At 37.8% G+C, this 18,815-nt stretch overlaps 1 protein-coding gene across 1 annotated transcript; it reads left to right on the forward strand.

Moving 5' to 3' along the window:
- The first annotated feature begins 628 nt into the window (after positions 1-628).
- ZC4H2 (zinc finger C4H2-type containing) lies at positions 629-18,200 on the forward strand. Its single transcript, XM_075184394.1, has 5 exons — positions 629-821; positions 6,132-6,303; positions 13,413-13,585; positions 14,953-15,115; positions 17,585-18,200. The coding sequence occupies exons 1-5, from the start codon at positions 769-771 to the stop codon at positions 17,696-17,698; spliced, it is 675 nt and encodes a 224-aa protein (XP_075040495.1). The 5' UTR covers positions 629-768; the 3' UTR covers positions 17,699-18,200.
- Positions 18,201-18,815: the final 615 nt, after the last annotated feature.

Consider the following 18,815-nt stretch of genomic DNA (forward strand, 5'->3'; position numbering starts at 1 on the left):
TCAAACAATTAAGATTCCTTTTTCATGTAAAAATATGGTAATTGTTCTTTAAGGATTTTTGCGTAAAGCATATATTAACAAGGATTATAAACCAATGACCTGTTACACATATTTATAAAGCTTAGAAACTGTGCTTTTGTATGTACTCCATTGGGTGCAATAAACCATAGTTCTTTTGCAGTCACTTGATGTTTTATATGCGAGGTCTTGTTTTATATAGAAGCAATGATTGAATGATACCAAAAAGACACCTCCATTCCACTAATAGTCTAAACCCATAAATTTCATTCCTCACACTAATAAGCCATTGATGAATGGGAGATGCAGTCAGGCGGAGATGAGGATATTAACATCCTCCCCAGCAGGACCACACATACTCATTAGGAAGAGTAATATATTATGATATTCTGTCTACCATTAATCTGGATACAAAGCGCTGCCTTCCCTCTCCTGACAGCCTCTCACATCATTAGCTCTGGCAAATTGATTAAGACTGGGAGCAAACGAGATGTTCTGCAAAAGGTTGGGGCTGTGGAGCTTGCAGGAAGTGAAGGTGAATGAGACACACTTTGTCTTCTGGGAGATGTAGTCTTTATGGATTACACGGGCTATAAGAAGACTTTACTACGGACTGTATTTCCCAGCAGCACCACGGAGCGTCACTTTGCTGGATCGGAGCTGTGCTTACATTTATATCTATTGTATTGGTTTGCTTGCTTTTTTTTTTCCTACATATTTCCCTGGACATTTTTTTGCAGGGTGTAGAGTATGGGCGATGAACAAGAAATTATGTGTAAGCTGGAGAGCATCAAAGAGATCAGGTATGGAAACTAAACTGCATTGTTGTTCTTGGAATTTTTTTCTGACTCTAGCATGCATTCTGCAAAGACTATTGTTGTTTTATTTAGACAGCAGCACATTTTTGAGGCGGTCGGACACAATAATTACTACTAAACAATTCTAATAAGAATCATATTTATCCTTCCATTATAGAAAGAACGTTTCACATTTACACCAACTGCAGGATTTTTATGGTCAAGTAAATGTCCCTGGCATATAGATGTATTGCTGGTGCAGTGTAGCCATCCCCATAACCTATGTATGTAATTGTTGCCCATCGTCACATCACGAACTGCTTATTGTGCATGAAACTGTACGTGCCCGTGGGGATTGTGGAAATGTTTATCAATATTGGGAGAATAAATAATACACTTGTAGATGTGATTAATGTAACATATGTAAAAATCATTGTAGATAATACACAATTCCTTGTTGTGTAGAGGAGTTTCTTTATATTGGCAGGATCCTTCAGATAAAGAAGTTAATAACAATTACAGCAGTATGGTTAGAGTAGAGGGGGTGCATATTCATTGGTGTTAGTGAAGTGATTCTCACCCCATTCACTGGCATTTATAATCCTGTTGTGTACTACACAATAGCTTGAAGCATTTCCTATGAGAGTCAAGTGTTACTCCATCTGTGGACAATGGGAGAAAGTAGCAGTAAATGCATATGTTTTAACTTGCTAAGATCCACTTATCCATTGTGATAATTACACTGGAGCCAAAGAACATCTTTGTTTCTTCAGGTTGCCTCTATGCCCAGCCCTAAAATCTACCTTCCTCTAGCCTCCAGTAACAAAATCTATATAGCTAATGTTGTTGTTTTAATAATAGTGTATTTTAATACTTTTAAAGATATATATGCATTAATAATGGCTATATTGGGGCCTCTTACACATGGACATTAAGGGGGGTATTCAATTGTTAGCGAGTTTGTAATTTCGAGCGAGTTAAGTATTTTTTTATTATTTTCGAGCGCGGAAACTTCTCCTGCAATTCTAATCTTTTTTTTTTTTTTTTTTTTTTTTACCGAAACGGTCTTATTGCGCTCCAACCGTTTGTCAATGTTAAAGTATAGGCTGGATGCGAACCCTCAGCGGAAAAAGCTATTCAATTGTTTTTTAACGCTGTGGGTGAAACAGGCAAATCTGCTGTTTCATCTCGCACCTCCTTGGTCTGCTCAAAGAAAAAAAAAAATTTTTAAGTTAAGAAAAATCTAAATTAAGCTGAAAAAATAGGTGTAAAAGTTCATTAAAATAACCTGAAGACTGAAAAGTACTATTTTTTTTAAAAAATAACAGTGTAATAATTTTTTTTTTTTTAAAAGTTCCCCCTTGACCTCAGTCAGCTCTCATCAAAATTGTGAAAAGTAGCATGTTATTTATTTTTTAAAACCAAAAGCGTTTGCTCCCCACTCTATACTTTAGTCTTAACCCTAGTGCTGGCAGGGTATTGCTGTGTGTGTTTAAATCTTTGAAAAATTTTGCGTAGGGTTCCCCCTATTTTCATTGAACCAGCACTAGGCAAACCAGCCGGGGTGATAGGCACTATAGCAGGAGGGGGAAACGCAGTTTGGGTCCCACGGCCATAATGACTAAACACCCACAGACTGTTCAGCGCTGGCCTGGATTCCCTAGGGAGTGTGGTCCGCTGAAAAATGTAAGCGGGCCACCCCCCTAGGGACACCCAGCCCAGTGCCGATAGCACTAGGGCTCTTCCTACTACCCCTGGGCTGTGGGTAGTAGGGTAATAAATGGGGATTTTGTCCCAGCCAACCATGTTGGCCTAAATAGTGTGGGCATGCTGCTACTTGTCTAACTACAAGCACCAGCGTACCCATGGCACCCAGGGCATGTTTACACTTGTAGAACCACAAGTGCCAAAATGCTCTTACACCCACGGCTGGCTGTGATCTGTAGTTCCACGAAGCAAAATGTTAAATAAAAGCACAACACCCTCATTCCAACCACAAATCTTTATTAAAAATAATAAAACCCCAAGAAATACAGTAAACACCCTCATGTACACCATAGATTTTTATTAAAAACAAAAAAAAACAAAATACTCACCATAGACGAAATCCTCAATTTTCTGATGCTTTACCTACACACACTCATTTACACAAATGGGAGGGGGAGGGGGGGCATTGTTGCTTGCAGTGCTGGGGCCCTTCTTGATTGCAGTGTGGGGGGCCATTCTCTTGTGCAGTGCTGGGGCCCTTCTTGATTGCAGTGTGGGGGGCCATTATCTTGTGCAGTGCTGGGGCCCTTCTTGATTGCATTAATTTTCTTTTATTTTTTTTATACTAAAATGACTGCCTTAACCACTCCTCATTTCAAACTCGCTAGGACCAATAATAGAGCGCGAGGGGGTGGATGCAATGTTAATAATTGAATTGAGCGGTTTTTTTCTTAAAACGAGCGCTCGAACAGGAAAAAATGAGCGCAGGTTTTTTTTGTTTTTTTCGAGCGCAGGATTTTCACCCGTCTCGCTAGCAATTGAATACCCCCCTAAGTGTAAGTGTCTTACACTTTCTTAAAGCATATTAAATGCATTTTGCATTAAAAGTAATGTATGAGCATGAACCTGTACACACACACTTTCTGACAAGCATTCGCTTTGGGTCAATTTCCGCAGTTCCTGCAGCGTTCACAAGTGTTAACGCTCGGTAAAATAGAATGGAGTTTTGTGGTAATGCTCATTATGAACAAAGTGCGCTAGGTCGCAGAGAAGCTTTGATATGGGTCAATCCATGCATTTTTAAAGCAAAAACAAAGTATAAGGTTTTGTTTACGCTTTTAATTGGTATTATTTTTCAATGTACGTGTGTATGAATGGAACATTTTGTTCCTTTCATTTTTGCAAAAGTTGAACTTTGACCATAGACCAAAAAGATGTACAATTTCTCCTTGCATATCCTTCATTTTCCATGTGTTTGTATTTTGTACTCTTCATAGAAATAAATGATGCAATTTTCAAGCCAATGCAGAGTGAATGTTACTTTTCCTCCGTATACGCTACCAATTTTTTTGTAACTTTTGCGTATATGAAAAAGTGCAATCTTTTTATGAGTTAATACATTTTGGGGTCTAGTTCTTAAACCGTTTTGGTTATTTTTCTAACAAACAAAAACTCTCTTTATTGTAAAATCTATGCAGAGAGTAATTGGCAAACTGTGACCATTTATTGGATATCTTAGTTTTAAATGAACTTTCCTATAGTGTGTAGCTGTGTATTGGAAAATAATTTGTATTGTGTGGCTTAATGTTTTCAGCAACTATACTGTATTGGCAATATGCACTTGATTTAATGCAGCTTGAAGTACTTTGCTTACTAAGAAATGTTGTACATTTAACATTAAATCTATTTAAATGTGAATTATAGTAGTGTTTCAAAGAAGCAAATTACAAGATAGATTCTATGTGATATTATGCTGCTGTTTAAGGCAGTGGTGCAAATTAACATGAGGTAGCCTCGGGCACATACTACAACAACCATCTACACATTGGTAATTCAATTTCTATTATCTTACTGCTTCTTTTTCTATAACCATTCACAACATGCAGAACTTAATTAAGGAGACTGCATGAATAGTAGTATCATGTGACCTAAAACTTGTATTGGTTCCTAAATCTAATGTTTACAAAAGCTGCTCTATGCATAATTGTATTTGTAACATATATTGGTGGAAAATAATGTTTATCCTTTGTATATATTATGTATATTCTTAAGCCATAATTTTGATGGTGGTACTTATTAATATTACATTTTATATTGTAAGAGCAAAATAAGTTATATAAGGTAGTCAGAGCAGAGATATTTTTTTCATGGCTTCCATTAATTGAGTGTGCTTCTTACACAGTGCTGAATACTTATTTACATAATCAATGATTTTGTTAACTTACACAATTATTCTTTTTAGCAAAAATCTCAACATGTAATATCACAATATTTCCTTTCAAACAACACTTTGCAATTGTTATGTTACCTTGGGTGAGAAAAATGGGTGTCACAAGAAGTAATATTTAATCCAAAAACCTACTAGTAGGTTAACTTGCTGCTATTAAATTGACCCTAGTCTGTCAGTGTGTGTGAATTTAGACTGTAAGCTCTATTGGGGCAGGGATGGATGTGAGTTCTCTGTACAGCGCTGCGGAATTAGTGGTGCTATATAAATGATGATGAGTATATGGCATTGAATTTTAGTACTTTGACACTAAGCAAATCAAAAAGCATTTCCTGTAGTGGTGAACCACTGTCGCTCACTGAGAAAACTGATCTGGATGATGATTCCCTTGTCTCTTGGGAAAATATTTTAATATTTTTATTCTAGAGCTATTAGATTAGTGTCCATGGTTTAAGTACATGTTTAGTCTTCAGATGTATTTGCAGCGTGCTTCATTTGTCCACAAAATGTACATATAAATTAGCTTGGGATTCTTTTTAGCAACCTAAATGTTGCTGTCAATAACCTAGTCTGTTCCACTACGTGACAGTGTGTACAATATGTGTGTGGTCAGTACATGCACTGTGTGTTTTAATAGCTATAACTAGATCTTTATTTCCTAGATTTGGTTTTTTTTTATTTCAACCCTTACTGCTCAAACTGTGCCTGATATAACAATGTGTAGTAGAAAGACTATTTTATGATGATGCAAGCTTTGTGGGAATATATGTTGATTTCACAAATTTTAGGCTATTTGGTAAACTGCGTTGCTACAGCTGTTGCTGAAACACATTGCTATAATACTTGGTGGGCTAAATGGGATATCATGGCTCATTCTGAATCATGTGGCTCTCACACAGCTAGAGTACTGAAGCCCTTATTTCTCTCATTAGATGATATAGAAATAAGATTGAATGACTGACAGCTTGACCATGGGAAAACAACATCTACACTAATAACAGGATATCATCTCAGCAGTGAAGGGAATCTTTAAAAATGTACAACTTGTAGTTTCGGTCACATCTGTTATTTTGTGAATGGTTTCTTTATTCTTTCCTACGACCTTTAGAGGTTACATTTACATATGTGTTCAGAAGTGACTAAACTGGCATCATACTGTTTCAAGTAGGGTAACAACCTCTGGCAAGACCAGAAACGTTGTAGAATAGGCTCCTTGTATTCTCCTTTGTTAACTGAGTTCAAGCTCAGTTAGTGAGGAGATAAAGGTATACCATGTGCTTGGTTACTGAAAATGGAGACAAGAAGCACTGATCTCCGTCTACAATTCACCCATTAAGATTTGTGGTTACATGTGATAATTGCAGCCATGTTGTTTCTGCCAGGAATAAGACTCTTCAGATGGAGAAGATAAAGGCTCGCCTGAAAGCAGAGTTTGATTCCTTGGAGTCTGAGGAGCGACACCTGAAGGAGTACAAACAAGAAATGGACCTTTTGCTTCAGGAGAAGATGGCCCATGTGGAAGAGCTGAGACTTATCCACGCTGACATTAATGTGGTATGTACCATTAGAATGAAAATACACCTGCCGCATACATGCAGTAGGTACATTCTGCGGGCTGGACCAATCATCATGCGGTTGTAGCCAATCAATTTATTAGTACTAGGTGACATCACCGAGAGACAGTGATGTCACCTATTTCTGATTTCTGCCTGTATGTAGTACAATTGTAGCTGTCCTCTAATCCTGATTTTCATATTTTCATGATTGTTACCACAAAATATAAAAAATTAAATATAGATTTAGTTACAGGAAAATAATACAGTATTTTTCAATGTGGTCATTTTACAATATGTCAAATGCAAAATCTGTGTTACTCACACTATGCCATTAATGCTTATGCAAATCACTATACCTGGCTACAGAATTCTCACTAGGCAATTAGTGGTATATGATGGTAAGCAGCAAACTGGCTAGTCAGAATGCTACAAATGGGTATGCTGTGAGTATAGACGTTTATAGCACAGTATATGACTAACTATCTGTTTGTTTGTTTGTTTTTTTTCTTTTGAGATATTAAATGACAAAATTGTAAAGTGCATTATGTTGGTGGAAATTGACTCTTATGTTCAGTTATCTTTTCAGTTGTCCTTATAACATTTGTTGTCCCAATTAAGAAAATGTCAACACTTTCATTATGGCATAATTCAGAAATGTCTGGATGTTTTTCCAGAATACATCAAGCCTAAAAACTGTTATTAGTCACCTTGGACACCATGGGCCTGATACATCAAGGACCCCAAAAGTGAAAGCAATTTGCGTTTTTTAAAAACGGACAATAATTGCAGGCACGTACACCCGTATTCAAGTACAAGAGGTTCAATTTGAATATGGGTGTCAGGCTATGATGCTTGCTGTATGCGCACAGCTGCAACACACTGCAGGATAGCACAATGCATATGCATGAGTCCCATCAGAATGCAAGGATAAAAAAATAAATATATTAACACCTGTTAATACTATAATCAATAATAAAAAATACATTTACATTTTTTTTTTTTTACATGAAATACAGGATGTTATTAATGCCTACTGTATATACAATGCATTTTTACAGTTGCTGTTAATTGCAAACATTGTGGCATGCGTACACGTCATCACTATCAGTCTGCACCTGCTCTGTAGCTGGTGCAAGTGATATGGCTAAAAATTATGTAACTGAGAAATGCCCAGAGCTCGAATCTGTTGAATGTCTCATTTGCTCAACCTTGGCACACCCTTACTGTACATCGCCCCCAGTACGGAATTGCCATTTGATCACAGATGGATTGCATGCCCTTGCGTTCAATGGCGTAAAGTCCATTTGTGAGCATGCGCAGAGAAATTTCACACAAGATACGGCACGGAACAGTACTTATGTTCTTGGATGGATTAGTCCTTACATCCTCAATGATGCGCAAAGTGAATATCATACCTAAGAACGCAGTGTGAGATACAGTACAGCAATATATGCAATATAGGGATGTAATAAACTGGTTCTGCATGTCAATCTTCAAACAGCCTTTAATGTTGTAGTGTTTCTTGGGGCTTAAGTGATTTTGCATCTGTCCCTGTGCTATATTTAATAGATGAGGAACATAGCTTGAGTCGCCTTTAAAAGCAGTGTTTTATAGATTCCCCTTGAATTATGGTCAGAATTAAAAATATCCTATTAGCTGCATTCAAGATCAATCTAGAGTTTGAAAAATGTGTTCCTCTCAGTTTATTTACTGATCCCTATTTTTTAGGTCTACTCATGCGCTCACCAACACATGGCACCCCACCACAGGTGAATGTTAAACTACCCATGAATTCAAGCCCTAAGGAGGGTATTTTGCCAATTGCAAATCTAGACAGTAAGAGCAAAAATTGTATATCTAAGATTAAAAAAAAATAAAAATTACTATAATCAAAGATATTTCTATAAACTTGTTCTTGTCTTGTAAGGGCTACATGTCCCACAACATGTAAAAAGATAGGGATTCAAAACATGAATTTTTAAAAAATGCTTTGTTTGGAAATTAAAAATGTACTCTGTGACCTAGTCCTGTTATTCGTATATTATTAACTAGCATAGGACATATTACTGTGGTAATAATCAAGAGGAAACATAAGGGAAGGAACTGTGAAACATAGTTCTATTTAATATTCGCCAAGTAAATAAGCATAAAAAAACCTGAAGGATATAGTCACAGGGGAAAGGCTGAGATCCTCCTAATACCAGGAAATGTAATGCGGACTCTCCCTGAATCAATAGTGTACTGGTAATCTTGCATGTTGATTTAACTATTTATAGAAACTCCTCCAAAGAAAAACAGATTCCTTTCTTTCTGCCAGTTACAGCTGATAATTCCGCAACCATTTAGTTCCTAAGTAGCATAGAAACTTCTATAGCACTTGCACATATTGGGCCTGATTTATGTTCGGACGTACGTCCTTTTGCGTATCTTATATTGCGTGTGTAAATGGCTCTGTGAACGCTCATAAATGGGCTTTACGCCAATGAATGCAATGACACTTAGGACAGCCTATGACTTGAGGGGTGGAACGGGAGAGTGAAGGGGCAGACTAACATAGGCCATGAACAGTAAGGGCGTGCTGAGGGCGTTCCGATGCAGATGTGGCCGATAAGTGCTGGGTTTGTAATAAGTATGACTGGTTTCAGCCATATGCCTTGCACTCGCTACAGGGCAGGTGCAAGTTCCAGCTGATAGTGATGACTGGCACAGCAGAGACTTTGTTTTAAAACTACATGTATGTGTGCCACTCGCTAGCACTGAACTTGCATATACAAATAAGGTAGACTATAAAAATACATTGTATGTACAGTACTCATTGACAGCATTTTGATTTATTTAGTGAATTAAAAAATGTATATATTTTATTTATTTGAAAATCGATATATATATATCAATGATTATACTGTTAATAGTTGTCCATTTATTTTACAATAGAATATATTTTGTTCTGATGTGATCTTATTGCACTTATGCTTCAGTTTGTTCTGTCTGTTTGCGTACAAGTTGCGTCAAAGCATGAATCGGGCCCTAAAAAGGTTTTGAAATCTTGTCAAATATTTACTTGGTAAGAACAGAATTTATTAATGTAGAAAGTTTATTTATTTTATAAAAGTAACTCAGAGCATGTGAACAGATATCAAAAATTCTTTAAATGTATTTCTAACATTTAGTTTTTGCACATGCCATAATAATTGGAACATTAAACACCCAAATTCAGTGCAGTATTGTGGCTGTGCATTATTAGCCTAGAAGGGGTTTTGTTACAGAACCTTGTACCTTCGGTATGATCTCCGTACCAATCGCCAATGAGATCTCTCACATTTTGCCCAAGAAATTACCTAATTCTTGGAGACCTGTATTGGTGAACCGGGGTGACCAATCTTTATAGTGTTGTCATTTAAGTTGGCTGTGAGTTTCTTACCAGTTGAATATGGGGCCACAGTTTTTTTTCAAAACAACATGGTGGAACATTTTTGTAACAAATCTAACTAATACTCTATGGGCCACAGATAATTTTTTATATAGTGAATAATATTAATATGTCCATCTAGAGTTGCATGAAGCCTCGGACAAAACCAGTTTAGACATTCTGTATATACCATGTTGTCTGGCTAAAACCTTAGTAAATATCTTGCTATCCATATTAAGGCGAAAGATGGGCTGAAAGCTCTGCAATCTTGAGGATCATTCCCTTCCTAAAAGTTCACCACCACAGTGGCCTAAAGTATAGTGCCAGAACACGTTATGCCTGCAATAAATCCAAAACCTGTTAATGCAACAAGGAGTTAGTAATTTGTTTAATTGGTTCCAGAAGTTTATCTAAGGTAATTAGCCGATACAAGAGTATACGTAGATTGACCAATATACTCCAAAACTCTGAAATCTTCACATGACATCTGGTTAAATAAGATTATGGTTGACTAATATGGATTTGTGGAACAGAATGGAAGGGACCATTTGTATGTTGCATTAAGGTCTTTTGACAGCATAGCAGGAGCCCCAGGGGTGCAGGGACCTGGCATTCCAGGCCATCCCTTGGTGTAGATGGTAGGGAACGGCAGCAATGAAGTCACATTGATCTCAGCCAGTTTTATTAAGCATATTCAAATAAAAGGCCTTGCCTGCCCAGTACAAACTATACATTCAGCAACACCTTCTGTCAAATGTGGGACCTTGTGTCCCAAACACATACCAAACATAAAGATATTTGCTCACCATTAACAGAGTTTCTCAGAAGGTATCCAGCCTTTCACAAGCACCATTTAGGTGCAACTCCTGATTGCCAGTGGGTTCATAGGTAACCTGGAAGACCCAGTTTATAGGCCTCATGGATGGAGCCCCTCCCTCTCTCTTCATCCATAACACCAGAGACCCATAACATATTTTGTTACAGCTGAGAGACTCACACTTTGGGAAGCTTTTCCCAGACACAAAGAAATTCCCTGGTGTTTTAATGTATAGAAGGCAGAAAGCCTGGGACATATACTTCTGCCATTCAATACTAATCCAGTGACTTTGTCACATTATATAGTTATGGAGAGGTAAATGTATACTAGTTTCTCTAAAGGTACAGTGTTGTAACTATTTTGCCTGTTTGTAACATTTATTAAGTTCAGATATCTACTGTTACTGTATGCTCTTTGATACATCTGTCCCACATATTTTGTTTTGCCTTATCAATGTCTGGATAGTCTATAAAGGCAGTTTCCAGCTTTGTCATATCCTTAGATGACTGTCCCCTCACTCTCTATAAGATGTGAGTTAAACTTACTTTGATTTCATTGTTTACAATGTATTATTTACACATATTGGGGTATTTTAAATTCAAATTCAAATGTACACACTTACCTGATGGTTGGCCACAAGCTCAACACAAGTTGTACAGTGTATCAGATGTTTAACTATATCGTTTATTTTTTAAATGGGGTTGGAGGAGGAGGAGGGGTGTTGCATCCACTGGTGATATTGCCGAAATTGTGTTGCAATTTATACCCCTTTCACACTGCTTAAAAGACCTGGGTGTTTGTCAGGACGAGCCCTGACAAACCTGGTCTAGGCTCAGTGTGAAAGGGGATCCCTGCATAGACCCGTGTTCAGTGTGAACACTGTCTACCTGGGTATTTGTCAGGGTCTGAGGATCTGTCCCACGGCAATATTCCGGGTTCATATTCCCGGCATATTGCCAGGGTGGCAATCTGAAAGTGGTGCAAGACTGTGTATCAGTCACTTCTTTCTTTTGCTGGCACAGTGCAATAAAAAAATCTTAAGAATACCTTGCTTTGGTGCTTTGGAAAAATGACCCCAAAAATGAGGTGCATATGTGGTACTTGCAGAAGAACACAAAATACTATCTCTGACTAAATGCCATCTTCAACAAGGATGTACAAAGTACATAAGCAGCATTGGAACGCTCTGCTGAAAGATATTTATAAAGCTTTCAAAAAAATAAAAATGTATTTGTGCGCGATTCAACTGATACACATTTGTGTCTGCTCCCAAGCATGAAGCCCAAGACCATCTTATAAATACTTTCTCCAACGCTATTCCTGGTCATCCAGATCAATGTGCTCAGGTTGAGGAAGGCATTATAAATCTTTTTCTTATAAGCTGTCAGTTGTTCAGGGAATGCCTAATAAAACTGATCATAAAACACCTAATGAATGAATATTCTTCTCCTCTATAGGGAATTCACTGATCCATAGTGCTCTGTTTATTAAAGGAACGGTCAGGAAAAATAATCAGATTTAGCAACTGCAAATTTCCATTGTATGTATTTTAATTTAATGTTAACAGAATGTAGCATAATTAGACAGCCCTTTTTAAATATGTTCTTAATATTGCAATGAATATATTGACATACACAATTTGTGAAAGATTGTTTTTGCTAACAGCTCCAGAAGTTGACTCCATCCCTTATACCTCCTCACACCCTCCCCACTTTTATCCTTTAGCTTGTACTGTACCCCTGTCTCTGTTCTTGTGGTCTGATATGTTTTTGAATTTATTAACAATACCAGATGCTTTTAAATACCACTTGACCTTTGATTGTTCATACATAGGTATATTTACTCTGTCATTCCTCACTTGTGTTATTTTTTTTGTGCTTTTCTTTGGAAAATCTAAAACTTTTTTTTTTTTTAACCCAAAAAGATTGGTTTTGCATTTCTAGATGTGAGTGTTCTGTCTCCTTGGTCAGTTTGCAAGATTTGTTCAGTAGGGAGCTGCAGATCTTTACTCTTGCAGAGAACTGGTATTTTCCAGGTACAGCAGTCCTTTGTACTCATTGATATTAAGGTCCCCTCTGCTGGAGACTTTAGTGTTACAGTGTAGCAATAGTGAACGAGCACAACCAATCTAGTCTGTAAAATAATGTTCTGTAGTTCTTTGGGGCATATTCAATTGTTGGCGTTATAGCCAAAATTAACGTGCCGCGCGCACTATTACCGTCATTACGGTAAAAGTGCAAGTAAATACCGTTATTATGGTACATTTCTCGCTGGATTTCAGCTCGCCACCTGAGGCAAGGTGTTCAGTTTCTCATGTTCAGTACAGAGTTACATTTGTTTAAAGCTCAAACACCAGTTGTCAATGACTGCTTCATTGTCTAATAATGCTGCTGCCTTACTGTAGCCACACACACTTTCCCACCAGCAGTCACAATTGTTATTCCAGTACCTTATGTCTCAATTGTTCCCTATGCCTCTTAGATTGCAGTGTTCTCCCCAGAAAATTTTGCCAGCTGGGTGGGGGCTGTTTTAATACTTTGCAATGATAATAAAAAATGTTGGAAGTTATTGCCCACACCTGCCAGGACTGGTCAGACTGGTGGTCTAACACACACACATGGATTGTAAGCTCTTATGGGCAGGGCCATGTTTACCTTCTATTTCATGTCACTGTATGTAATTTTGCTAGTGTTATCAATCAAGCAATATACAGAGCTGTGTGATCTGTCGGCACTTTTTAAATAAGAGTATAAAGCTCAATATATGGTTAAAAAAATGCATATAAATGATAATGGTATAATTTGTGACTCGTCTTAGTGTATAGTCAATGTGTTTACCTCCAGTAATATTCCATCTTCTTTACACTATTTCACTACTGCAGATGGAAAATACTATCAAACAGTCAGAGAGTGACTTAAACAAACTGTTGGAGTCTACTCGCCGACTGCATGAGGAGTACAAGCCACTGAAAGAGCATGTAGATGCTTTGAGAATGACCCTAGGACTGCAGAGGCTGCCAGACTTGTGTGAAGAGGAGGAAAAGCTGTCTCTGGAGTAAGTTGTGTAGACTTTACGGAATACCCTTTATTTCTGTTTATACTATGTAGGGTCTATGCCCTTTTCTATTGCATTATTCTTCACTATTTAGAATGTATCTATTCAGTTTCATCACTCTGCAACTTCTGGATGTTGTAGGTTGTCAGTATCTTACCATGCTGGATATACTATAACTGAAAGAAATTTTGCTTGTGAACTACTTAAAATGTGAATATCACATTAGAAACTATGGTTCGGTCTCTAGCTAGTCCTTACATACAGGGAGGGCTGGCAAATTTTAGCCCGGGGGGCAAGACTTTACTCCGCAGCCTATTGGGAACATTTTAAAGGAAACAAAATGCAGGTGGCCCAGTGACCCAACCCAAGGTAGCCCACTCTGGGACTTGCTCGGGGGGGCACATGCCCATTAGCCCAGGATGCCCCTGCTTATATAGAAACCTGCATGAAAATAAAATTTGGAGTTCCTTTGAAAATAAAAATGAAAATAATCTTACATTAAAAATCATAATCTTCACCACCCACAACAAAACAAAACTGCGCATTGCAGAGGAATAATAACCCAAACAGCCAGGTCTTTCACACCAGCACATGGGAGTGTGGGATTAGTGCTTCAGTGAGCTCTGAACGGATCACACAGAACGGAAATGGACCACAATGTGGAGGCCATATCTTCCGCAATGGTGACTGTCCCTTTTCCACGCAAGCCCCTGTAAACGCCAAAACTGGTGAATGTGGAGTGCAGCTCACAGCAACAGTATATTGTGAGGAGGATACATAGGACATTTGTCAACCAGAAAAATAAAATGAGATGCAGTCATGCAGATACTTCCAATATTAATTAATCGGAGATAGAATCAGCGGTAAGCCGGGGCTGCATGTCATGTCTTTCTCCACATACAAAGCACAACATGGAAGTCTCCCATATGACCTAGTTTTCCCAGGACAGCTCTGTTTTGTTAATAGAAGTCATTCAACTTGAAATCTTATTTTTGTATATTTCATACTTCAGGAGCAGCTGATTAGGCTTAATAGAGCTCATAGTATTGCACATGTTAATGATATGCACAGTACATAACAGCAGGGCAATATACAGACTCTTAATAACCAATTTGTAAGAGTGGAATAATCACGATCTCCGTTAAAATAAGTTTTTGGACAGTGTCAGCAATTTCTCAGTAATAACCACACACATCCTCCAAATCCTTAAAAGACCCCAAAACAACTCACCAGACTATTTTAATTACAATATATATTACCATAAATCCTTAGTTTCTGGCAGTAATTAATTTATTCTACAGATAGCCAATGTTTTTAGTAAAAATATTTTAATGGAAATGATCAGTCATTTTTTATTTTTGTTCCAGCTACTTTGAAAAACAGAAAGCGGAGTGGCAAACAGAACCTCAGGAGCCACCTATACCGGAATCCCTGGCGGCAGCGGCAGCAGCAGCGCAGCAGCTACAAGTAGCCAGAAAGCAGGATACCAGACAGACAGCCACATTCCGGCAGCAGCCGCCTCCCATGAAGGTAACATGTTGGCATTGTTTACTTCTCGCTGAATTTTGATGACAAATAAGATATTGTTTTCAGGCAAATCATTAGTCTTTGTAACCTAGAAGTGACGGACCTCTATAAAATCCACAGTCAAGCAGCTTAGTATCCTGCTGCTTGCAATCCCATCATTCCCAAAATTGTCCTCTCCATTGCCATTCCTTACTTGGGAGTGTATAGTGACTATTGGGCCTACTTTTCATAAATCACAAAAATTGCCTGTTAAATGTCATTCCTCAATTACTTGATTTCCGTGTTCTGTCATTGTGGATGTGCAGTGCTAATTCCGCACATGCTCCATGTTTTTAGTACACTGGGTAACCCTGTTCGGCAGGCCTGAAAATACAGGTAAGAGGTGCTTAATGCCATCCAGAGATGGCGTCTGCATTTCATGATGAGCATTGTATTTCACCATTTAATAAATTTAACTGCTTTTCCTGTTCCAATGGTATTCCGCGACAACAGTGCGAATGCTGGAGAAATCTAGGATTTGGTTCGTTTTGGTTTAGGAGGGGTGGCTTTAAGATCTCACATTGAACTGATAGGTTGATCAGACCATCAATTATGTATAACGTGTCAAATACATGAAAATATTTTTTGGGATACTGACTGAAATGTCACACACTTGGGTTGTACTCAACACTAAAAATAACCAATCATTACACCAAATCGGATTGCCTTGAAAAAGAGAGTTAGCAAAAAACGTGCCGGCGTTCGCCTCGCTATGCAAAAAAACCTGTGCAGATATAGAACTTTGGACTCCTTATTGTATGTCTGTAGCAATATATAGAGAGGCTGCAATGTATGAATGGTGAACTAAGTGAATGCATGAAAAGGAGGATATGACACATATGCAAATCCCTTGATGAGGGTTTCCTGATTCGCAAGTTACATACTGGTTACAAAGTAACCTAACAACTTTGATATGCTTTGGTTGATTATTATCATCATCCTTAACATTTAATTATATAGCGCCAGCAAATTCCGTAGTGTTTTACAGTTGAGGAAAGTATGAAACTTAACATAAGAATGGCTAAAAGGGCTATTCCCTAAAGCGAGTGCATTGATTAATATATCCATTGAACTTAAATCTGATATATCTGACCTCACTTTATATTAAAGGTGTCGCACACCAGGCTCTCAGATTCTGTCTCTTACCCCTCCACTGTCTCTCTAAGCTGACCCTGCAGTCATCAGGCTCTGCTGCTTTCAGATCTCTCTGCAAGATGCTGTCCACTCATTCTCCACTCCAGAGATCCCTCCAGAATCAGTGTATGGGTGCTGCCATCTTGGACCTAGTCACCTGATCCAGCCCAGCAACTCAGAGTGCTGCTTTAGCCCAGCTGACTGAAGTCTCCAATCAGGAACCAACAATTAGTATAAAAGGACTTCCTGGAGCCCTTACCAGTTACCAGTGCAATGTTGTATTTTCAAACGTCAACCCGGTTCCCAGCAGTTTGCAGTCTTTTTTCTATTGTTTCAGCTCACAGTGCAGTCTGCATTCTGGCTTCAGTCCGGTTCCATTCTAGTTCCAGCATTCCGGTTCAGCAATCCAGTTCCTGACTGGTTCCTCTGCTAGTCTATCACCACCTGTACCAGTCCTTTCATTTACATGCAAAGGAACATAATCGGGCTACCAAGCTTTGTGTACGTAGTCACCAGCCTAACTCCACAGACACCACCCAGTCTGCATACAAAGAGATCCTCAGGTGTGACAAAATGATTGCTTATAATTTATGAAGGATCACCTCTAATGGAGATGTTTTAAGAGACCTCTCAAAGAGGGAAATGCATAATACTTGGAATAGTGTTCCCCTACATTGCAGTTGAAAATCACTGTATGTGAGCAGGGGATTATACAGGAAACAAGTACTGATGACCAATATTAGATCATATTAAACTTAAGTTTAATAAACAAAGCGAGGCATAGCAATTGATTATTGCTATTTTATGTGACATATTGCACCATAGTCACTATTTTTGTTTTTAACTATTTCGCTAACAAATGGAGAATGAGTAAGTTCTATGCATATTTAAAATAAGATAATTTTTGTACAGTATATGGATCATGGAGCGCCCCAATTGGAACACATTTACTTTCTCCTTTTTTATTTGGATGTGATTTATAATGTGTGGGTACACAAACCGAGATGTGTCATATGGTGTGATATGTCAGAATTACAGAATTTATACTCATGTTAGTGACGGCTTGGTGTGGGGGAAAGTCTCTATTAGTTTTTACCAAAGGCCAAGAGCCCTTAGCAAGCTGTTTAAATATAGACAAAGATTTTCCTCAAGTTTTTTAAATATGTGGGTCAGAAACCTGGGACAAACGTACCTGCCCAAAAATATTATTGCAGTGTTTTTGTGTGTGTATATGTATGTATAATATATTTTGTATTCTTTTCTGGTAAACAAATGTGACAAGTGTCCTTTCTTTCCTAGGCCTGCTTGTCTTGCCATCAGCAAATCCACCGCAATGCACCCATCTGCCCACTCTGCAAAGCAAAGAGCCGATCTCGAAATCCAAAGAAGCCAAAACGGAAACAAGATGAATAGAACAGTCCAATCCCTTTCTAAACATTAAATACCCCCTCTCCCCTTACATCCTTTCTAGTAGCCATGTAACCATGCTCGCCCTGAATCCCGTGCAATCTTGAACTGAACTTGTGGTGTTTTTCTATTTAACGTGTTGTAAGCACAATGGGGCTTGTTTCATTACCAGTGGCACAGTTGTAGTATAAAAGTGAGCTGCAAAGCAATGCCAAATAGCATAGCTGTTTTTTGCTGCAACTCTGCTACAATCATACATTCCTAGTGTTTGTTGTAATTTTTTGTTAACAAAAAAAAAGAAAAAAATAGATAAAGAGAAAATATTGAAGTTTTGGTGCTATTTTTACATCCTGACATTTGAACAAAGATTGCTATCGGAGGATAATAACTATGTACAATTACAGAAGACTGAAAGACCACTCTAAATAAGAATTTTACAACCTCTCAATTACATACCTCTCGTATACAAATTAATCGATGAAATAAAATGGAAAACATTCATAGAAAATTGCATTGCCTGTATGTGTTTACGAAACGTTATCACTCAAGACGTAAGTTTCCGCTAGTAAGAGGCTCTGTAATTTTAAAGGTCAGATTCTGCTCTGTGTTAGCTTTAGTTAGGGGGGGGGAACGACTAGAACCATAGAGCTGAATGACATGGCACATGAATAGTGGAGTCATTCTTGTCAACCTATTTTATTTTGGTCATTAAATTGAGGCAGCATATATAAGGATATTATAGATTCAACCAAATATGTCTTATGGAAGACATGACATTGTACCAAATGATTGTAATGATTGTACCAAATCCAGGATTCAGTTTAGAATGGGGATGGATACTCAAGACTTTTTGCAAGGTTTCTACTCTTCAACTGGTTTTCTTGTGATTTTAGCATTCAGAACATAGCTTATTAGAGCTAATATTACAAATATGATTTTATTGTTAAAGGTCATGTTTATTATTAATATAAAAATGTGTTTATGTATTAGGCTCTTAAGTAGGCAGAATCTCACATAAACAACTTGGTATTTGCTGAGCCCTAGAATACATGTAATCTATCCTACACACAATATTATTACAAAGAATGTGTTCCTATTAGATACAAAAAGTACTGTTTGAGAA

The sequence above is a fragment of the Mixophyes fleayi genome, chromosome 9 (genome assembly GCF_038048845.1).
Source record: "Mixophyes fleayi isolate aMixFle1 chromosome 9, aMixFle1.hap1, whole genome shotgun sequence".
In the NCBI taxonomy this organism is placed as follows: domain Eukaryota; kingdom Metazoa; phylum Chordata; class Amphibia; order Anura; family Limnodynastidae; genus Mixophyes; species Mixophyes fleayi.